At 38.2% G+C, this 24829-nt stretch overlaps 1 protein-coding gene across 5 annotated transcripts in view; it reads right to left on the minus strand.

Moving 5' to 3' along the window:
* Nucleotides 1–24829, minus strand: part of LOC117409037 (ephrin type-A receptor 5) — a 237040-nt gene that overhangs the window by 124189 nt on the left and 88022 nt on the right. For all 5 annotated transcript variants that reach the window (XR_009308251.1, XM_058997144.1, XM_058997136.1 and 2 more), the window contains exons 4-5: nt 12637–12792; nt 10357–10692 (exon numbers count right to left, since the gene is read on the minus strand). Coding sequence is in view for 4 of the 5 variants with exons in the window: in XM_058997144.1 (XP_058853127.1) it covers nt 10357–10692; nt 12637–12792 (492 nt within the window). In the remaining variant the exon portion in view is untranslated. The remainder of the gene's footprint in view (nt 1–10356; nt 10693–12636; nt 12793–24829) is intronic.

Consider the following 24829-nt stretch of genomic DNA (forward strand, 5'->3'; position numbering starts at 1 on the left):
GGGAAAGGGGGAAGTCGTCCATCTAGAAAGGGGGCGGAGCCACAATACACCAAGTCATCGCTCCAGACGGGCGGCGATGTGGCAATCGCGGATTGGAGGAAAAGCGATTGCACTCGCTAACCAAGGAGGCATGGCTGAAGATCCAAAAGGGGATGTGGCAAAGTGAACTGTTCCTTTGTTATGGTTGCGAAAGAACTGCTGAAGGACTGTAAAGTAACCATAAGTGTTTTGTGTTTGCTTGTTTGTTGTTTAAATTGTACTCGTTTGTCACTGTTAGATGGCTAACTTGATCCGGGAGCTGTCGCTAAAGGCCAGCACCAACCCGGACAGCACTGCACTATTGTTCACTAATAACTTGTATTTCACCACTTGCACGTATAACACTCACTCTGGACTTGTGATCGTGTTTGTGTTCTGTGTGTGTGTTCGTATTATTATTATTATTTCGGGACTGAACCCCGTGGTTTAACTGTGCAGTACACATAGTTGTGTATTGCCAGTTACTATTATTTAGGTCGCCAAACGACCTGGATTACAAAATAAGAAAGGATTGTTTGGACCGTGAACTTTGTTGTTTGTCATTGTTTGAGCATTGCATCACCGCTACACCTGCGCACTGCAAACCACTTTGCCACAATCCCCACCCCAAATAATATATTTAAAAAAATGTACATTTTTTGCAATTCGTAAACATTTTCAGCAGCCATGGCATTACACTGAAGGCCCATTTGACATGAAGAGACTGCCAACTGACAGCGCATAGAAATCCATAACAGACTGTCATGACCCTATTATAGCTTCTTTTATATGACCCCTGTGTGGAATTCTCAGAGGTCCACAAAGAAAATAAAGCAGAATCCTGCTGTAATACACTATTATGCCGGTGCTAGCATATCTTCTGGTATTTATTTTTCAGTTGATCAATCCATGATTGATTTATGCCATATTTTATCTATAAGCTAAGGCTATACCTGGCAATCTACATTATATACATTTTTGCATTTTTTTCTTATAGCTGTTATATTTCAAATATATTTATACTGTACACAGAACAAAGCAGACTATGTCCTTGCAAATAGCATGTTTAAAAAGGAAAACAATGAAGGGCAAAGGCTACATTTCTCTTTTTACAGGAAATAGCTATTATAATTTACAATTTGGAAGGTTACATTTGGGGAGCGTTATAGGTGGGCATCCCTATATCGCTCCTGGGGTAACTGTAGGTCTCAGACCTGCTCCTGTTCCCGACGGTACTTTTGTACAACGAACAAAGTTACCTTTGTCGATTCACTAGCAGTTGCTGGGCTCAGCTCTGCTTCGGGTCTGACTGCCTGCAGTCCTTCCCGTAGTGTCTCGTTGCCACTCTGGTTTCTGCTTGCAGTACCACTGCAAAGGCTGTCAGTGACAGCAGGCTTCCCCAAGTCTTAGGGCTGTGTTGCGTTAAGCCAGAAGCTATACAGGTGGGCATCCCTGTATTTTGCTTCTTCAGTAACTGTAGGTCACTGATCTACCACCGTTCTTAGTGAACAAGGTTATCGTATCGGTAGTGTACCGTGCTCTGCACCATACCGCACCGTGTGCTCTGTGCACAGTACCGTTGTACCGTGCACCGTACCGTACCGTTTGCACTGTACCGTGTGTGTACAGCTAGTGCTTAGACAGGTACTGAAGAGCAGCTGGGGCATGGTCTAGAATGGCATAGGGGATGTGTAACCCCATTGTGCACAAATGTATCTACCCTGTGCTACAGGCACCAAACTGGTACCAAACAACATTGCTTGTCATGCTGTACTGTACTGAGGTAGCAACTGTACATTCTTACTATACATTGCTTGCTATTTGCATTGACTGGATCTTATCCCTGTGACACATGCAAAGCCAGCCTGCCTGTCTAGTACCAAGTAGGCCTTGTTGATAGTCCAGTTACTGTCTTTAACAAGCTGAGACAGCAACTGTACATTCTTCTGTACATTGCTTGCTATTGCTTTGTGCCACCCAATATGGAGCAATAAACGCTTCACCTGCTGTAGCTTAAGTCTATAGCAGTATGCCTGGCCAGGCAAGCTAGCCTCCTAGCTTTCTTGACCCCTCTGCCCTGTTCATGAAATGAAAATAATAAAAAAAAGTATTTTCTTTATCCTTGTAAACTTAATTTTGTTTACTGTTCAATATATTAAATAAACACACGTTTGGCCGCCCTGGTACTAATTATATTGCCTTATGTGGTTTTAGTGCTCTCTCTCCAGTTTCGCATTTCGTGTTTTACCCAGTCAGCTTGCCGTAGTTCGAGGTGGGCAGGGATTTGTTTTCTTCCTTTTACCGGGAAGTTTAAAGGGAGAGAGAGGATGGTAAGAACGGGTCGCTTTCTTTTTTGCTCAGTGTATTAATGAGGTCTGTACTTTCTATTTGCTAGAACCTGCTGTATTTTGTCTGTTTTGTGTTTATATGTCTAACTAGCAGTCAATCAATTTCTTCAATGCTTCGAGTATTATTTTTGTTTGACTTTAGACAGTATTTACCATTACAGCAACACTATCATCTGTAGCCTGTTCTTTATAGTTACACTAGTTATTCGTCATTTTCTCATCAATGTTCTGTTTTTGTTTATTTTTCTATTTTGGATGCACTGTATTATTCTGAATGGCTTTCCAACGGTGTGTTGCAGCTGCATTGGATCTAAACAGCTGACTCAGCGACTGGTGAGCTATTTCCATTTGTTTGGGCAATGCGGTTTGGATTACAATTATATTTTTTGAATGGCCATTCGGGTTTTGGTTTTGGAAGCCTTTTTGTTTGCTGAACTGCTGGACTCGTACATTTACTTTGCACTTGTTTTTTTCTTCATTCTTTCTTTTTTGTCATTCTTTAAAGGACTGAATTGGCTCGTAATTGTATATGTATTTGTATAACTGTGTAACTGTTTATTCACTGCTGTGTGAGCCTTAGGCCTACACTTTATATTAATGCTGTCTGTTAGCTATAGGGTTTAGTCTAATACTCTTTTCTGATGAATTTATCTTTGTCTCATGATCTGATGAAGCATTTAATCACCCGTGTCTCATTGTATGCTACCAGAACGTTACTATAAGGATTGCAGTTTCTACTACTACTTATTTCTCCATCGTGTTAGGGTGCTGCAATTCATATAATAATTATTATTACTTGTTTGTGGGCATAAACCATTATTGCAATTATTTTGTGTCCCTTTTGCGAGCAGTGCAATAAAATACCACTGGCATTTCACCATGTTTGCAAATAGGAAATTATTTTCTTTAATTCGCTGTAGCTGGTCATTGCACATAATTTGTAGCGACTGTTACAGCTTAATGCCTAGGTTTTATCCCTGTGTCAGCAGCCTCAGGGACCAGCACAGCCAGCTGCGCCTGCGGCCAGACTGCCGCCCATCAGAGAGGCAAGAGCCTCAGGCAAAGCCACAAGATGAGCAGCAACCCTAGAGGTTTGCTGCCACAGGTCCAGTGCCCCTTCTCAGGGAGCTATCTGGAGTATTGGTGTCGGTGCACCACAGACATCTGGGTGTTTACTACTGTTCAGACCGGCTGCTCAGTGCAGTTAAAACACAGTCCCCTTCCCTTTCAGGCCGTGACTGCAGCTTCAGTTACGGACCCACAAGACACCGCTGTGGTGTCTCAGGAGGTAGCAGCTCTGCTGCAAAAATGGGCTATCATTTGGTACACTCCCCCCCATCATCGGCCACCTTCTACGGTTAGGGCTTACAGTGAATCTGCAAAGAGCCAGCTCACACCTTCTCAGGGTCCATGCTGGCCACTCTGTCGGACGGCAGAGTGCAGAGAATATCTGCCTGTTAGAGCTGTTCAGCTCAACAGAGCGCTCATGGTAATGATGTTCTTTCTTTCTGCAAGTACCTCATTTATTTATCAACAAAAACATTTTATTCTTTCTACGGGTATTGCCTAAATAAGACCTAACAGCAAATACATTTCCATTTTCTGGATGAATTTTGTATCAATTTCATATGTTCATATCCTCTGCTCCTCAAACTGGCATAGCACCAACACATAGACACTTATGCATTGTGGGTATTGAGATTTATGCAAATACAAATATATTAACTCCTTGGCTTCTGCTATAGAGATAGCAAGGGGCTTCTGCAGTTCAAATACAATGTGCAAGGAATTATGCCAGATAGATTTTTCATAAGAATGTTACCACATTACTACATCTTAATAAAGACAGTGAAAAGGGGTAATTAGCTTGACAGCAAGAGTGGAGGTTTCCATTGATCTGTAGACCTCCTGATCAGTAAGTCAGTTGCAGTGAAGAGGCAATATTCAAACTTATTTGAGTATTTAGAAACTGGGGGAAAATAAGTGATGAAAATGTATAAAACAATCTAAGAAGTATTCCACAGCAGATAAAAATGCTGGACAGGGCTGGTTGCCTATAATTATGGCTACCATGGTTGCAAGAGGAGACCTCAGTGACTTTGAAAGAGGGGTGATTGTTGGAGTGCGTTTGGCAGGAGCTTCAGTGACCAAGACAGCTCAACTTGCTGATGTTTCACGAGCAACGGTGTCTAAGATGATGTCGGCATGGAACTCCGAGGGAAAGACATCATCAGCAAAGGGCAACAGTGGGCAGAAGTGCATAATCCAGGATATCCGTGCATTAATTCGAAGTGCAAGGCAAAACAGGCAAGCAACTGCAGATCAACTGACTGCAAATTTCAACCTGGGGCGCGAGCAGTCAGTTTCATCAAAAACGGTCCGCCGAGAACTCCACAAAGCAGGATACCATAGTGGCCCAACACCCTATTAAGTGACTTTACATTGGCATTTCCATATTTTTGTCCACTACCTGTACATAATCAAACTAAACAGTAGCGGGAGGTACCTACAATAAACACAATTAATAATGAGGACTTTTTCTCAAAAGATTGTACAATACTGATGTCCTTCTGATGCCCACTAGCTAGGCCACAATAACCGGGGCATTTGCAATGAAACTACCCCCATTCTGGAGACCCATTAATGGCATTTCAAAGTGGCCCGCAAGATGTTTTGGGTTGGTTCTTACTAAAATAAAGCTCAGTTATAAATAGGGCTTCTGATTTTCAGCTTTAACCGATAAAAACAGATAAAACACCCCAGATACAAAAAAAATGTAATCTAGTATAGCCACTAAACACTGGAAAACACTGGAAAAACACTGGAGATGGTTACTCAATTCACATTGACTTCAACCCTTTCCCATTAAAAAAAAAACAAAAAACCTACTACTAGGTCTTAGGTGGCTGCTTAGTGAGTCTGCAGTGTGAAAAAATGCGGTCGGCTGACAGCACACGCTTCGGAGGACAGTGTGTGTTCATCTTCGCCCTCCCGAGTCAGCGCAGGGGTGGTAGCGGTGAGCTGAGCATAATAAAATAATTGGCCATTCCAAATTGGGAGAAAATAATAAAAATAATTGGCAATGACTAAATTAAAAAAAAAAAATATATATATATTTTATAACAATAACACAAAAGCCTTTCTCTCTACTATTTAAATATGTGAACATTGCACTTGTATGGTAAATGAGGTTAAACAATGTAAGCAAAATGTATAAATCAGCAATTACAATATATTTTTCATAATTAATAGCTGTGATAACTGAGTACAGAATGAAAAGTTTATAGCAATGCTAAATCCACTTTGCACTCAGTCAAAAAGTATTTTACATTTCTTGTTTTATCATGTTCTTGGTTATATACTCTGCCAAGAATGCCATAAGCCAAAAAACAAATGTATATGAGTTTTTTTTGTTTTGTTTTTTAAGTGACAAGAAATATTGCATTAAAAATGGGCCTTGACAGTGAAATAAAGTGGTGACATGTTATCAGTCTTTTGATGCCGTGGAATATATCTCCTACACACTGTACATCCTTCATTTCAATAAAACTAATAGCTTGTCTTGAGCTATCCTAAGTAATTACAGTATTCATTCAGAAAAAGAAGATTGGGCTTCAGAATCCATTAGGGTCATCATTACTTTAATGAAAAGTCAATACCAGCTGCTCCCACAGGAAATGCACTCTCCTGAGAGAAAGGAAGCAGTCAGGTGCAAACAGTGCATTATTAAACATACATGACACTAAGAATTATGGCAATGTGGAATAACTGTATTCTTCATAATCAAATAGTGCAGGTCCGAAAGGAGCTCTGTTTTGTGTAATAGCTGCCTCTATCTTTCAAAAGTTCATAACATAGAATCAACAACTGGTGTTTTGAAAGTTGTGGGCTCTTCATAGCCCTTTACATAATTTCTTTATCATTTATATAAGTTCATTATAAATCAGCTTATCATCGTCTAAAAAGTAGGCACAATTTTACAACTGCTTGTATCAGAAATTGTTCCTTTCAGGTTGTAGTGGGGCTGCCTGAAGCTGCAATTTATCGGTTTGATTCAAAGTTAACTGACCTAAACCACAACACACCCTAATCCAGGCAATTGGTCCGGCCCTTTACATCGCCATCCTCCGCTATTTAATGATTCATAGGGTAAGCTTGTGATGGAGAGAGCTGCCAGCATTGCTGCCCTGGATTGCTGATAAGATAATTTCAGTAATCAGTATACTATAAAGCAGTCTGGCAGCGCAATACCAGATCAATGAAATCATGCAATAGGCACTGAAATATCAGAGGCAGGGCTAACCATACAGGCTACACATATTTGCATTGATTTCAAATGTGGTTACTTATTCCTCTTATAGGAGATATAAGTAGGGGTCTAATTAAATCGTGGTAAATTTCGCGAACATTTCGTGGACCTGTTTAAACATTAAATAAACCTAAGTAGACAGTATTTCAGAACACTATAAGCCTAAAAATAGTGGTACTTGTTTCCTTTCTAAAACAGAGTGATGTCATTTGTTAAAGGCAAGCATGCAGCATCCCCCTGCAGTTGACTTCACCATACACTGAGACTGCACGTCTGCATCCACTGAATTGGTTGGAAGTTCAGGCAAAGCTTTGCCAAGTTATACAGATGTGGAAATCGATTAGAAACAGCCCAAAAACTTGGTTACACAAGGGCATCTGGCATACTTTAATAAAGGTAATGTATGCAGCATGTTCGTTGTCATGTTATTTGTCCCATCCAATAATTTATTTTATTAGTACCGAGTCAAAACTAAAGAAACGTGGATATTCGGGTCTAAAATTCCAATTGCGAAAATGTAAGCAGCAGGTTGAAGCAAGGTGGCTGTGCTGGATCGTTTTAGTACTGATTTAATTTGCAGACAGGAATACTTTTTGTCTGGGCTGACTTTCCAGTTTGGTTTCTGAAAGCTGTTTATTTTACATTCTGTTCAGCAGCCTCTGTAGTAGCCTTTAATTTAATGTGTGATTCTGAAGCTAAATAGCAATCGATCGTATTTTCTTCAAAGGCACATTAAGATATGCAAAACAATTACCTCAGTCTGCATGTACAGTTTCTTTGGGAAATATCTTGAAACGATCATCAGCCGAAATATACTTTGCTTTCTTTCTCGTCCATTTCTACTATTTTACCTCCAATGCTGAAAACTAGATTTTAGCAACCTAAATCAAAACAATGCAGCACCAACTTTGTCCCACCCCCTACTGCACAGGACAGGTCACATAAAAGCAGTAAGACGCACTGATAGGCTGATTAAAACTTTGTCATCTGAATAGTAAGCAAGAACATTAACCGCTTTGGAGAATTTTTTTTGTAAATGTTATATATGGACGTTTTTTGTTTGTTTGTTTTTTGCTTAAGTGCAATGCACACAGGACAGCGAAGGAATCAAAAAGGTCTATCTACAGAAGGAAGACACGTAGTTTATGTCGCTTGCGTTGTGCAGTAGTTCATTTAAACGAGGTTTCTTTTTTTCCCCTCGCTGTACTTGTTTGTATGCATTGGCCCCTAAGAGGTGAATTTCACGGTGACCCCTCAATTTCACGATTTCCGGGAAATCGCGATTTAGGTAAACCCCTAGATATAAGTAACAGTGTTTTTGAATATCTTCTCAATAACTTGTGGTAGAGAATGGTGAAAATAAGCTTTATCACAACTGATAACAGATACTCTAGATGTAAGTAATGTAGCTTTGACATACTTAAGTAAGTAAAGACAAAACTTTTAAGACTCAGAGTCAAGACAAATATTACCTATGTCTTTGTATGTAAAGACCGTTAGACAGCCACCTTCTTTTATCCCTAGATTCTAATATACCTCTACATAAATATAAGAATAATTCAGTCAGGGAACAAGCGATAGATAAAATATTTATGACAGATTAGACACAATAACACATTTATGCATAGTATACGTTCTTGGATAAAACATCTAACATATTATACGTCTTTGGCCTCGCCTCAGGGAACCCCTGCCCATGAATGTTCCCGCTGATAAATGGAGAGGATGACTGGGATTGACAATGTCTGGTTATTGATGCTTGATGACTTGATTTGACTGACTGATTAAAAGTGAGTTCCCTGCCTGAACCACTGCTTTTATTAATCAATGCTAAACTATCTACACATGCCTTATAACATATCAGCAAGAAGCAGTTCAGAACAGCCCAATGTTCCATTGTGGCAGAAAGACAATGATTCTTGGTGGTAAATCTCCCTCACGACCTGTGAGGGTGCTAAGTAACGGGAACAGAGAGCCCTGGACTATTTGGCCTGACACGTCATTCCTAGGGTTAAAAGGAAGTCGGTCATTTAGAAAGGGTTTGGTGCATTAACTCATCGACCCGGAAGGGAAATGATGTGGCAGTCACGGATTGGAGGACTGGCTGCAATAATTTACCAAGGGGTCATGATTGACGGTATAAGTAGGGGACAAAGACGTAGTCTGTTCCTTCATTTATGGTTACGGAACGACCTGGAAGGACCAGTGTTATGAAATATATTGTGAGTGTTTTGTTTGTTTTGTCTTGTCTGAAAATACTGTTTGTTATTGTTTAGACGACTAACACGATTCGGAGCTGTCGCCAAAGGCCCGGACAACATCACTGCACTTTATTTCATTAAGGACTGTATATTGACTACGAGCACTCGAGCACGCACTGTGGACTTGTGTTTGTGTTTGTCTTACGTGTGGGTGAATAAGAATGGGACTGTTTATTATTTGGGAACCAACTGTGGATTTAAACAGAGCAATACACGCCGCTATATTGTCTGTTAACATTATTTATTATGTACTGTTGTTACGCAATCAGGCAATTGGATTACAAACCATTAAACAACATTGCACCTGGATTATAATTGTCTGTTTATTGATCACCTGCACCTGCACACTGTTAACCACTTTGTCACAAACATCTATAAACATGCCAGCCAATACATAACTCGTAGCACCATTTCCATGTGGGCAAAGGGAAAAAATGAAACAAATTACCTAGGAAACCTTTCTTTAAAAACACATAAATGAAAAATGTAAAATCTGCTGCCAAAACGCCCATATCCCTAAACAGCTGGTTTAATGAATGTAAACCTAATCCTGTACTTTAAGCACTGGCTATATTTCTGAATGCATGAGATGGGTACTAATCAGATACTTAATGGTTTTTACCTAATTATTACCTCTTTCACTTTGCAGATAAAGTGGAAATTACAAACTGTAATTTAGTGGCAGAGTGTTTTGTGTGTCATCTAAAATTCTCCCAAGCACTGCTTCACACCAGGTTAGAAACCTACTATTCAAGCTACTCTGTTGTATCGGTGCTGTCTATTGGTAAGAGCTGAGGGTTGAGAACCAGGTTTCAAATAACACCTAAGTCACACACTCTTGATAAGCTATTTCAATTATGCTGCTCACACTTTTCTAGTGGGTGCTAAAAAAGGTACACTTTTCTTTTTTGTTTGGTTTTGACAAAACTAAACTAAAACAACTGTAGGGATACCTTTTTACATGTTGTTTACCTAATATTTACCAGTTTTGGCAGCACTGACGGACTTACTTTTAGTGAAAAGGTTATTAGTACAGCAGAATCTCTTTTTACATACTGTGTTGCTTAATGAATAATACTGTTTTACATTTCAATTATGTATTTCTTGCCAGATCTGTAATTAACATATATATATATATATATATATATATATATATATATATATAGTGATTGTTATGCTTACTAGGTCCGTGTTACTGAACTTTGTACTTTTCTTGTGAATTTGTTTTTTATCACACCCATTAAAGTAATTATACTTTTGAAAGATTTAAGGTCCTATGGATGCTATATGTATTATATTAATGGAATTCAGTCACCATGTGCAGTGGTGTTTCTTGTAAAAGGTTCACTTACCTCCCTTTCTACTTTTATGAGGGCCGAAAGAGGCAAGCATGTGCATACAGTTTACATAGTCCACTCACCTGCCTGGTTGGTGGTCACATTGAGAGAAACAAACTGCCTGGGAAGCGAGGTGAGCTCTGTGACCCCATTGACAGCCTCAACCTCAAAGGTGTAGTTTGTGTGCGCCAGAAGGTCCACCACCATCACTGAAGTATTGCGGAGCCCCACCTGCTGGGGGAGGAACCTGGAGTGGCTGCCACATTCCTCACATTGCTGGGACCCTGAGCGGCACTTCTTACACACTATGCTATAGGTGACATCTTTCCTGCCACCACTGTCAGCAGGAGCAGTCCATTCCAGGAATACACTGGTCTCGTTGACATTAGAGATTGCATTGCGAGGTGCTGACGGAGGTCCTGGTTGTAAAAAAAATATATAAAAGTTAGATTTATATTGGCTTGTCAGGTCTGAAATATAAAAAGTACAGTTTAGAACTGAGCAAGCAGACACTATTGTATATAAATGCTTAGATCAAGTGTACCGTAACTACCTTGATTCTACAACTAACTCTTTCAGCACTGCAGACCTGTGCGCATATTGTCTTGTAGTGTGTTTATAATGCGGTAGCCTATTGTTTTGAAATTAAATTACGACAGGATTATGGATACATATTTGACGGTTCTGCAGCAGTAGTCACAGTCGACATTGGTTTTGTTTGTATTTGCTTTGTTAAATTATTATATTTTATGTAACAACGTTTTTAAAAGCAAAAAAGACACAGTGGTGACAGACCTATAAGCATCAGATGCATTTAACCCTATTCATAAATGTTTTATGCACAAACAACCATCCCTTGTCCAAGACATAGGGGGTTATGTTCAAAGGAGATCCGCTGGAGGCTTGCATTATTTCAAAGTTGTTTTTTTCTTGTTGCAATATTGACTTAACAATTAAACATTACTTAGTCCACTTTAATACCTCTGAAATATATAATACCTTGTTTCCATGGACAGCCAACTCGAGTCGAGTTGAAAAAGGCATTTTCTGTTGTGGTTCTATAGCATTTGCTAACACAATTGAACTGGAAGTATTATTTTGGGGGATAAAACCGCTTAAATGCTCATTACTTATTAATTTAGAACCGCAGAATATTATGCATGAAATGTTATCTGCCGGCGGATAAAATGGAGAATCACGTTAGAAAATAGATATTTTTTAACAGATTAACAGGTGGAAAAATTCTGAGGATTTTGACATTTCCACCGCAAATGAAACCCCTTTTCAAAATCTGGCACATAGTGTTGTAACACCTGAAACTTTTATACATGTATACAAACTATGTTTTAACCGTTAAATTAATCTGTATATTTTTTGCCAGTTCTGTTGCCCAGGTGAGGTCAACAACACATACATAAAATAAATGTTCAGGCAGCTCTTTGCAAAATGTAAACAAACTAAACATTCCAGTAAAAAAACTGGTGTGTGAAAGTTATGTAACAGTTACTTTAAATATACTTAATTCCCGACTTCAGCCCGTATTCATACCACAGGTACACACACTTTTACACTACTCACAGAGACAAAAGCATGAACACAAATATCTGATAAGAATATTTTCGAGCACTGCATAACTCTTACCCTGTGAAAGCAAGTTGATAGATAAGTCATTATAAGAAATGTGCTTGGTTGGCTTTACAAAAGCGGTTTTAAGCAGTACTGCTGTAGCTGGGATACCTATTCGGTGAAAAAATCCCTTTCAGTGACCAAATGAGTTGATTCAATTCAACCCAAATAAAGTCCACATTATACAACTATATGTTTGTTCTGAATTACTTTTACAGAAAACTGCTATAAAAAGTTATAACTGAATTGCAAATTTGGTTTATAAACTATAACCGTTTTGCACATTGTTCCGATTGGTTATCAGATTTTACTTAACGCATCAGTGAAGCATATGCAAACCCCATATCACAAAAACACTTTATGATCTAAATAACCAATATAACTGCATATTATGTTTTATATTCATCTGTGGAATTTATATTACTATTCAAATTACAATTTAAATATCAGAGAATGGATTTGTTAATATTAAGCTATACAGTAAATATAGCCTTACCTCCAACTGTCATGTAAATTAAATGCGGTCATATTAAAACTCCACACAGTATATGTCAGCTATTGGGTGAATAAAACTGACTGAAAAAAAAAAAAAAAACTGTTGTGCACAGCAGACTATATGGATATGGGAATGATGGAAGAGGATAAATACTGTAATACAAATGTGTCTATTGTATTTTCACTAACCTGTGCAGGATAATATGAGATATTTCCTAAAGCTATTGAGTCAGGGGACTTACTTGTGCAGGCCATGTTGGTCGGATCAGTGTCCCTCCTAAAGTAGCTGTCCTCACATTCACAGGAAGTGGATGCCGTGACGTATGTGTAGCTGTGTGGAGGACACTTACTGCAAGCCAGGCTCTGAGGGGAGGCCCTGAAGAATCCAGGTCTACAGACTGTAGAATAAAAAAAGAATGTGTTAAAAGAAGAAGACATTTAAAAAATTAAAATAACCATTGTACCATAACCAGAAAGCTTTAACAGTCCCCAAATGTGGTGTCAGATTTTTAAGCATGTACATTACAAGCTGTATTTTAGTTTTCTGCTACTAAACCTTTTTCTGTAAATCATACTAGACTAAACATTTTCGTTTACTACGACTAAATATATATATATTTTCTAAACTCAGCTACAAAACTCATTCAGTTCAATTTGCTTTATTGTTGCTTACATTCTCTACTGCTTACCAAATGCACTGTTTCAGCAATGCAGAGATAACTTATACACCGTCTGTATAATTGTTTGTTTTACTTGTACATTGTGTGATCTAGGTGGTCCCCAGATTGTGCTTCTTTGTGAATTAGACTGTTAGGGCCAGAGCACGATGCCAAAATTAATTTTGCACCTTTTACATTTTTTTTTAAAGGAAGACACTGTTAATGTTATACTGTTAACAAGTACATTAGAAGGAATTTAAGTATGTGAAAGTGTCCTTACGGTTATTACTACTTGTTCTGAAACATGATTTATTTTCATTTTACAAATAATGGTTTAAACTTCATTTTGTCTTAAAGACCTTGATAGGTCTGCCCTTAGTCTAAGTGTACAGTACAGTTTAGTTAAAGTTGTCTAAAGGCCTTGTACGGCAAGACAACTGAAAACAGCAAAAAATAAAAATGTAGTTAATGCCAGTTAAACCCTTCTCTTAGAGTGTTCCCATGATGCATTGGTAGCTAATTGTTTTCCTTATTTCAGCTGAACAGCAGCTGAAATGTCTCAGTGGGTGTTCAACTAACAAGCAACTGCATTCTATGCATTAGCTGAAAAGCCGTTTTAAAAGGGACACAATGCAAATTGTGCTGGTTAAAATGGTTTGTTGTAATTACGCTTATCTTGTTATGTAAATGAATTTCATCACTTAGAATGAATTAGCACTGTCACACATCACAGTAGCAGAAAGGGCTTTAAAAATCCATGACATTTCTCTACTTGACAATTAAATGTCAACATGTATACTAGAGGACGGAGGTTTCCTCTCCAGGCTAAACCTAATTAGTGTCCAAGCCATAATCATGAACAGACAACTCCGTCTAATCAGATCTATGGCAACTTTATAGGTCTATGCAGATAATTTCCAAGCTGGCAGTTGCACTGCAACATACACTGGTTTAAGACTTCAAGTCTGATAATAGCTTTGAACATGACAGAGCCTCACATTAAGTCATTTCTGCATCTCATATTTACATTCCCCCTGAAAACCCTTAAGACTTTTTTTAGCAGAGCAAATCAGTGTGACTTCTGGTTAAGAAGTTAGAACGGTCAGATTCTGACACTGAAAACTGAACGAGGCAATGTGAACATGTACTCCAAATTATGGCAAAAACGTTCACTATAAACCTCTGTATTACAGAGGTTTTGTAGGCTTTGACAATATACTAGATATTCAGAACAAAACCCCTTGCAGATTAAATTCAGCCTCACATTTATTTCACAGTCCCATCTGTAAGAGGAGAATCAACAGATTTAAACTTATTTACATTGACAGGATCAGTAGACCACATTTGCAGACTCCTACTCAATTGTTTAAATAAAAGAGTTTCAATTTAGCTTTAAAATGGCTACTAACCCATTGCAGCTTTCTTTTTCTTTGGATTCCAATGGTGGCTGCATTTCACCTATCACTGAACATTCCTCAAATCAAAATTCAGGCAAAACATCTTCAAAAAAATGTGTCCATCCTATTGTTTCGCCTCCACCCGACAATGATGCCAAACCTCCCCCCCTTGCCTTAGATGAACCTGTTGCCTCAACCTCCAATGATCCCACCGTGCTTGTTCCCGCCATCCCGGCCATTTAGGCTCCCATTCCTTCTAATCCTCTCCACCGCTCTAAACGCCATATACCCCAGCTCATCTTTTCTTTAAATACTGGTCCACGACAAGCTTTCAAAAGCCCCTTTTAAGAAAATAAATCCCAGTTCCAGCAGGGAGTGATCAGATCTCTTTATTTTCTTTGTACTGAAAATCGAAGCCTGTCTTTCCTCCACTCGCTCCAGTTCAGCACACCAAACTTGTCAGTGGCATACCTCCCCCATAGTGCCAGCCCTCAATTCTGCTACCTCGCATTCAGCCCTACTGCCAGCCGTTCTTTCTGACCCTGCCTATTCAGATTCTTTCTATGACTTACGTCTTCAAATATTCAATGGCATTAAACATCTAATTCAACATCTCAATGCTTCTGTTTCTTCAGTCTCTGACTGCCTGGAAGCTCTCGATAACAGGATTACACATTTAGAACCAGCAGCCTCCCCTTCCCCTGCATCAGCCACTCCAGCAGTGTCTGTCACTTCAGCCATGCCTGCGCCCCCGCTGTTGAGCTGCCAATCTTCACGCTTGCGACTGCCTCTAGATCTGGCTCCTCCTCCGCTTCAGTCGTGCACCAACACGCTCTTTCTCCTCAAATCAGACAAAATATTATTGAAGGTAAAGACGTTAACCTGGTCTAAATTCTCATTTCTACTTCTAAATTTCTTGACTATAGGATAGTTGACTGCGGAGACCTATCTGTCACCCTTAAATCCTGGGATCCTAGGCTGCTAAAGAATCTTACGCTTGGTGAATTTGTTCTCCCTGCCGTTACTCCTATCCATTCTTCAGCCTCGCCTACTTCCTCAATTCTCAGAGATTTGCATGGAAGATCTATTCTCTGGTGGCAAAAAATTATGCAATAACTTCAATTCTTCATTCTGCTCAACCAAACAATGCCATTTCCTTCACATGTGCAGTCTCTGTGGTGACGCCCATTCCCATTCCATCTGCCCACTTTACTCTACAATCAACCCTCCTCATCGCTTCTTCCCCCATCAACATCCCCATATTATCTTTCTAAAACCATCCTGATCACAATTTCATTTCTTATCTTATTTCCAGGCTTTCCAATTGATTTTCCTCTGGATTAAAACGTATCCCATCATCCTCCCTCTTGTGAAAACCTTCAATCTACACTAAAGGAACCAGAAGTCATCAGCTCTCTCATCACGTCCAAGTCGTACAAAGGCTTCACGGAGGGCCCACCCCTCAGTTCCCTCAATTCCAAATTAGACCTATCTGGGTCGCCTCTAGAAAAATCTCAGGCCAGAAGCGCCTCATAATTGATCTCTCTGCCCCTCACGGTTCTTCCATCAGCAGGATCAATTCACTCATTCCTTTGGACCAAAGCAGACATTTACAATGCTTTCAAAGTCATGCCTATACACCCTTCTCTCCGTAATCTCTGGGATTAACCTTGGACAAGATAAACAAACGTATCCGCTCTGTCACAGACGGTTCTGGCACGTCCCTTTTGTGCTATAAATCATTAGATCCTTTAGCATGGAAGGCCTCGGTTGCAAGGGTGTGTAGTTCTTTGATGTACCCAGATTCAGTTAAAATGTGTTTGCCCACTGATGATGGGAATGAGAATGTAGAGATGGGAGCCCAGCTAACAAGATTTAAGTTTTTGCAGGTATCAAGTAAAGACCCTGGTCGCCCACACCTGTGATGTAAAACGCTGGATGCACAGGCCTGTGGTGGTGTTCGCAGAGCCACTCCGAGCTGAGAATTCGAATCTTGCTGGGAACGAGCTGACTTATTAGATAAGGATTGGATGCTATAGAATGAAATACATTGTTAAATAGTACTGTTGTATGATTCTGTATTTTATATGCTTTCGAATAAGTCTGTGTAAGGTCTGAAAAAGAGAGCTCCTGATATCAAAAGGTCAGGCTGACCTGCTATTCCAAACCTCCCTTATCAGGCAAAAGCATCTTTTTTAATTAGACTCAGAGCCTCAAACCTTTTAATCCAGTGAGTACAGAATGGCAAAATCTATGGAGCACAGTTAAATATGCCAGGAACAATTGAACTAGAATAGGTTTGTGGTTATATCAAAGTATAGTAGTCCTAAGTTTTAATATTCAAGGTTGCATTTGCTGCTAAGCAGGTGCCTAATTAAAAATTAACCTCTTGCCTTCTGTGGATATCAATGTAAAATAAAATTACAATTTATAAAAGAGATTGCTATATTGAAGTATCTGAATTAGAAATACATGTTATAAAATCATTTAAAGTTAAACTGTTATACAAATAAAATTATTATTGTTGAAAAACATATTGCAGTTAAAAATGAGAGAAGTGCAGTACTAACATTGTCATAATATTGTAATAATTGTAGTGTTTTAAAGAATATACAACCAGTAGAAATATTATTGTAGCAAATTATGAGCAGAATAACAATTTGAACTAACTGAACAAATGTTAATGTTAGAAAAAAAGCTTGTCTGTGTGCCCTTGTTATTAGAGTGCACATACACTCTCGGAAGCTGGTCAGACTCAAAAATAGTGTCTCCCCTATTTTCAAATTAATAAGCACTATTGTGCATTATTATTATTATTATTATTATTATTATTATTATTATTATTATTATTATTATTATTATTTGTAAATATGATGGCGAAAAGCCTGTGTGTTATTATTTGCAGGGCGGACGAAAAGCCGCAGCCATTACAGTTATTGTTTTGAATACCTCTTGTGAGAACGCGTGGCGAATCAGCGAAATGATTATTGAATAAGCTGACAGCCACGCTGATTTATTAAACTCATGCAAACTATGGCCGGGGGGGTTAATAGAAAGTGTTACAGGCGGAACGAAAAACACGAGTCGAAAGAATTATTATCACTAAAGAGATATAACAATTGCTACATAGGCTGGCTTCGCAACCAGCCTACTACTTGTATTCTGTGTTTGTTTACTTTGGTCGTCATGCCCTTTTGTTTTGTTTGTTTATTTAAAAGTCTTTATTATTATTTTGTTAAATAAAAGCTGAGCGCCATTGAGTCTCAGCTTCACCCCGCAATAGCCTTATGTGTTTCCAATTACTTCCTGGTCTGACGTCACCCCTACAGCCGTCCTTTCACACTCCATTACGGACAACACAAGTTATAGCAAAGCCAAAGTAATGCAGGGCGTCTGTAACAGTGACTGTGCTGCATACCAAAGTGATTTGCGCTTTGTGATGCAGTAAGGCAGCACAAACACTAAAATAAGAATCTTTTAAACAACAAATTTAGCTTTGGAAATGTTATCTACTTCACATTTTAAATTAAACGGTAATGTAATTTTCATACTAGCAGCAAGCTTTGTTTGCATGATGTTTTTTGGGACAGACCTCTCTAAGAGTTAAGGATCCGGTATCTGCCATTTTAACCAGCCATTCGTTATTTTATAGACACTCACCTGAGCGAGTGCATAAAAAATCCTTAATTAACAGGTATAAAGAAAGATAAAGAACAGTTATGCCCTTTAGTCAAGAGCAGTCAGTCGTTAATTAACACTCCAGCAGATTATAGTGTTGAGCAATGCCTTCCATCAATTAACATATTTCAGAGCTGACTGCTGTGATACAGTATGTGGTGCTTAGGGTTATGAATGTATGCCATTCAAAGTATTGAAATGACATATTTTACAGTAGATCTCATATTGATGTGTGATAAAAACACACCTTTTTGTGACACACATGTGCCTCACTGATTTGTTATTCTCTTACAGTATATATATATAAAACCTGTTCCTCATTTTTGCAAGCTAGTTTCAGTTATGATATAGCAAAATATCAGATCTGACAAGGGCTGATATTTGAATGTGCCATTCTGACTGCTCATGGACGCTCTACATGCTATTAACAATGTTACGGCTGCTGGATAATTAACTCTGCATATCCACAGAATTTGGAATACAATAAAAAAAGTCACACTCAATAGCACAATAATTGTGGCTCTTAAGTTATAACTAAAGTACAGCATACCATTCCCAGAGGATTCACATTTCTGTGGTGGACAACAGTCATGCAAGTATGAAAATAAAATGCATTACAATTACTGAATTATCATTCAGTTTCTTATGGCAAGTTGGTATACCTTAATTCCTTCAGCTTTTTTACATGAAGGCCAATAATGCAGGTATCTTGAAAAGCAGATATACTGTAGCTGCTATAGATTTCAAGGCTCCTTCTCCCCACCCAAACCCAGTAGCATAATACAGTATTGTCAAACAGTGCTGGTGTGTGGGATACATGCAACACATTTAACAAAGAAAGGCTGAAACGCTTGCCTGTATACATTATCAAGCAATATGGATTTAAGACAGAATAATCGGGGTCCCAATTAGCTATAATGCATAGTACTTACAGGAGTGGCTCTTAGTTTACAGCCTCTTACAGTGCTCAGTTGAGTTGTACTGTAAATTGTTGGATGGCTGTTGGGGTAACAAGCTTGCCAGGCACTAAGCAGAAGCAAATAAAGTCCCAGACACTGTAGCATCCTGCGTGTTAAAACACTATTCTAAGAGAGGTCATCTTTAGATGAGACATATCACTGTAGTCATGTCTGCTGTATTGATGCTAAGAATCACCACAGAGCTTGTGGAAAAAGAGCAGGAGGCTTGATCTCAACTGTCTTTACAAGATTTTTGCTGGTCCAGGGACAATTTAGAAACACACATAGGGACAAATATATAATTTATAATAGTACAAAATTGCCATTAAGTTAAAATACACGTACAGAATTATGTTAATTAAATCCATACATATCATACCAGGTTGGCTCTGTTTATTATGACTTGTTTTACAATGATGTTGTCCTGTGCAGTATTTGAGTTGTTACATAAACTGTAATAGTTCTGGCTGATTATATAAATCTCCTAAATGTGTCGCATTATCTGTCTTCATTTGCAAATATCATTTAGAAACAAGAACTGCTGAGACTAATGCAGGAATTTAAGCAGACAGTAACAAACTGCAGCAAAAATAACAACTTGCAAACACATTTCTCAGCTTCCTTATAGCACTGTCCTTCAACTACAACTTATGACATTGATAATATGGTTGCCAAAAATGTGTAGTTACAGGAAATGTGCAGAATTCCTGAATAATATCTCTGGAAGTCTATGGGGGATTAAAAATCATATACACAACAATAAAAAGCTATAACTCAGAGCTGTCATTTCTTAGAATACATTGACATTTTTTAGCAACTTCACACACTCTCTTGGCAATCACAATGCCACCATAATTTAAAACTTTCCTTTAGAAACACCAAATGCTTTTTTTTGCTGCCACACCAAGAAGCTTCTGAATAAACAGGACGTTTGAAAGTCTCATCATATTCACTGGCAAGGTCACAGAACTGTAGTAAAGTAAGCCTTTGAGGAGCTTAATCAGCAATACTAGTTTTGTGATTGGCTTTAAGGGAAATATATTACTGGCTTTTTTGGTGCGCAACAGGGCATGCTAAACAGGAAATGTGCAAGTGGAGCATCTTTGTTTTATAATGTATTCTGTTTCTGTCTCAAAAAGGTTAAATATCATTTAAAACAGCGCAGAGGAAAATACATTCTGTTCAATGGCAGGGAGTCATTTTTGGTATCCCAAGTAAAACACAGTATCAACAAAACACATTGATAAATCAGCCCTGGTCCCGTGGCAATTGGATCTGAAAGCAGGTTCCTAGTCCTAATCTGATCCTGGCTTCAGACTTTATTATTCCACTGGCGCCATGTCCTTGAGGCTCTCAAATATCTGTCTAACACATGCAAATATTTAAATAATATAGATTAAAGAGTAAGTTGTGGGGTTCCGAAATATATAGCGTTACACGTCCCCCACGTGATGCTACAACTGTTTAAATAGCGTGCCTGCAATGTTTCTTTTCATTATTAACATCCTGACAACTTTTTACACTTATAACTTTAAAGTCTGTTTCAAAGCAGGATGGAGTCTTGAGACCCGGTCTCGAGGCCACATTTTAAGGTCTTGGTCTTGGTCTCGGTTTTGGTCTCGGTCTCGGTATGTTTGGTCTCAGTCTTGGACTTGGTCTCGGTATATTTGGTCTCAGTCTTGGACTTGGTCTCGGTACATTTAGTCTTGACTACTTCTCTGTTTCAAAGCTCTTTTCAAAATGTCCGCTCTAGTGCACTGATAGTGTAAGGATTATTGCCCACATTGTCAAACTGGTAACACAGCAATAACGATCCATGATGTTAAATGGAACACAAAAGCCAGAGCGCTTTTATGTTTTTTTTGTTTTTTTAATCGCTTTTCTGGCAGTGATTTAGAGCAGCACTTTTCAACTGGTGGTCCGCAGCCCGGTACTGGTCCACGGAGCCAAAGTAAAAAAAATATGCTGGAAGAAAATTATTTTTAACAGGGTAAATTAAAAATATATACATTTATATAAAAGCAAAAAATATAATATATGTGATCAGCTTATTTGTATTAGTCTTATCCAGACACAACACAATGTGTGCAGAAAATTTGAAAGTTTCGTTTCAAATAATTTCTCCCCACAAAACACATTGTGGCAGCCGCTTAGCTAAGGAGCACAATCAGCACATACACCTCACTCCCCTGTGCCATCGCACGCTTGCATGACGCCTTGAGACGCAGTGAGACGCTGTGTAAAAGCTGAACAGGACCTATTTTATCATGCAAAGCAAAAACCACGAGCTGTGGAAACACCTGACTTGGTTTCAAGAAAAACACATTTTACTGCGTTTTTTTTTTTTTTTTTGCTTAAAATGGCTTTAGAATATACAAAAGAAACTGTAAAGGTCCAATAAATGAATGTACACAGAGTGCAAGTTGAGGTGCAGTCATAAATACAAGCAATCAAACAGCATCTAATGTTAAACTTTCGCCAAACACCTTTTGAAATATAAATAGTGAACTTTTAATTGACTGAGCGAGTGCTTTGCTGACTTTTGATTAAGTTTACAAAATAAATCAGAGGGAGTTGAACAAACAAATATTTATCTGATTTGCAGAGTTAAAAATAAATGTTCCATTAACAATTACTTTCTCTGCTTTGACTGTCTTGCAGGACGCTGTGATTTGGGACAAGACCCCCGCCCTCCTCCTACGGAGCACATTTATTTTGTCCTTAATGTTTCATTTAAGTTAATGTTCTCACTGATTCATCACTAAAAAGCTTTTCATAATTCCCCACCCCTTCTTCTGCTAATACATTTAGCTCCTGGTCTGTAAACTTTAGATACCCCACTCTGTCCTCCTTGGTCGCTGTCACTGTGACAGACTCAGAACCTTACTTGAAAATCGTTTAGCTCACTTTATTTGTGCATTAATTAACTTAGTGAATGGAGCGATCGCTGGTTCATTTTTGCGTGCAGTGTGGCTTCCTCCTGCCATGCGGTAATCCTGGGCAGCAGTGTGGAGTAGTGGTGAGGGCTCTGGACTCTTGACCAGAGGGTCATGGGTTCAATCCCAGGTGGAGGACACTGCTGCTGTACCCTAGCTTGCTCCAGTAAAAACCCAACTGTATAAATGGGTAATTGTATGTAAAAAATAATGTGTACTAACAATGATAGGTTATCCCAAGTGTGATGAAGTGGTGTGGGAAACCTTGTCTAGCCACTGCCCTACTTGCAGTTGATTGTGCCTTGTGGATAAATTGAGGTATCGTCTCAACTGCAATTACTTAAATAACAAACAAGGCAAATGAAACCAGTATTAGAAAAAAAGACATGGAACTGTGCTGTGTGCAGCCAGGATTATTGTAGCTTTGTCCTGAAACTGACGTTTTTAGTCATGATTATCAATTATAAGTGCAAAGGTTACACAACACCCTAAGAAAACACTTTTCCTCTACAATTGGTTCCAACTGTTGGGTGTAAGTTTTTGTAGGTGAAACAGCCTTGAAACCTACACGAAAAGGTGAAAAGGGCAGGTGTTTGAGTCACGCAGTTCTACCGCTACATTCTCACCCAATCGCATGTCTTCCTGTCTGACATCAAGATATAATTAAAGTTTTAGCCTGAGGGAGATTCAGAGGCAGCTGTTGGAACTGTTCTCACTGAAAGTCAGATTCGGTGTTGTCAGAATTTGATTGATGGCAGTTTTTTCTTTTCTTTTTACCTTGAAACTATAAGGTTGCATTGCTTATACTGTTCCAAAAATAGACCAGAGAACAGTTTCTTCCAGCCTATATTCTCCTTTCAATAGGTTTATGAATGCATTAGAACATGTTTTGTACAGAGAATCACATATATGATATATTTCAGATGGATTTTCATACCATTTGCTGATTTATGTTTTTTATCATTTTTGACTTTTAACAATTTGAATGAAATAAAGAAACTTCAGTGACTGGTGAATAAGTGACTGGATTCTTGATTTTGAGTTCTGGATTTCTCAGCACTGTCCTCATGCTCCTCAACCAAACCTACCAATTTACCTGTCAACTGAATCTTTGGAAGATTCTGTATAATAAATAAAATATTCTGTGTTTGGATAGTCGGATACTTTATATTGCTATATCAAGGTGATCAATATGGAATACAATATTATCGTTTCTTTTTAAATATAGTATGTGTATGCAGGCCTTTTGTTCAGTATATTCCACCTGCAACGTTGGAATAAAAACAAAGTTCTGTTTCTGTGTTCATATGCTTCACAGCCATATTGTTTGTGGTCAATAAAGCAAATACGAATAATGGTTGTAATTGTAATTTTAGGTTTTATTGTAAGACAACGTTTTTGTACAGTAGTTCAAAGTAACATTACAGTTAAAATGTAAGGTTATAGTTAACGCATACTCCATAAATTAGCATTACAGTATTTATTGAAACTACTCATGACTTAAAGGTAATGTTGCATTTTATTCTTTTTGATAGTTAAAAGGCACATTGTTTACTGTAGTGCAGGAGTATTTGTCTGATGAATGTTGATTGAGTTTGAGTAAAACACGCCTGAATCAAACTTGCAGAGCAGAAAAGCAGCTCATTATTGTCCTATTTTGCTGTACAAAAGTGCAGTCACTCAGTGTCGTGTAGCAGTATGTATAGTCATTTAGGGTTAAGTTTAAATGTGACTAGTATTTGTAGATAGCAAGTTCAGAGACTGTGTCAGTATAGCTTTATTTTGTCATGGTACAAATACCAATAAAATTAATTTGCTTTAGAAGTTTTGCGACAGGTGCCAGATTGCAGGTGCTGTGATAACAAACAAGCGTGAGAAATAATCACCCCGTTTTACAGCCTGCATTTTTTTCTTCTCTTTTCCCGGTCTTGACACTATTCGTTTATAAACAAGGCTTTGAAGGATCCTTTAAGAAAGCAGTAAATTATAGCTACAGAATGGATGTCTGATGATGCTAATTAAGAAAATAAAATGATGCAAGTGACACAAGTAGTGAAGAACAGGAAGAAAAGAAGAGAAACCAAAAAAGGAAATGCGCAAACACACTGGTACTTTAATTACCGGTAGCTTTTTACAGTAATTGAATACAGTAATTAAAAAATAAACCAATTTATTTATTGAAAAATAGTGCATTCCTTTCCTTGGTTTACTTTACAATAGCATTTCACCAGTGTTTTAATACAGGGTGAGTATTTTATGGATTGCTCCAGAATTCTCTGATTCTGGATTGTGATCATAATCCAGAAGGTAATTTCAGTTCCCTGCAGTGATTTTATTTAATCTGATTACTTGATTTGTTAATTAGATTGCATTAACCAGCAGAGTAACATTTTCACAGTTTTGTTGTATTTTGTTTCTTTTGTTCTGCTTTAGCTGATTTTGTGTCTGGATAGTTCAAATCCTGTCACTCAATCCTGTTTAAGTTAGTGAAGTATGTCCCTTGATGGGTAAAATGGTCATAGAAATTTTAATAATAGGTCATGGAAAGTCATGAAAAAGTCATGGAATTCTGCATTCTTTGAAGTGTACGAACCCTATATATGCTACAGGGGGCTTTTAACGTATGGAGGATATTTTATGTCAAAATGAAAAACAAACAAATAAATAAATAACTATAGAAATACATTTTTAAAAATCTATATATTTATTTCAACATTTATTTTGGCATAAAATATCCTCCATATCAAAGATCAATCAGAGACAACTTGGGTATAAGCAAGTCTACCACGTCCAAAACAGTGACTGA

Source organism: Acipenser ruthenus, chromosome 2, assembly GCF_902713425.1.
Source record: "Acipenser ruthenus chromosome 2, fAciRut3.2 maternal haplotype, whole genome shotgun sequence".
NCBI lineage: Eukaryota > Metazoa > Chordata > Actinopteri > Acipenseriformes > Acipenseridae > Acipenser > Acipenser ruthenus.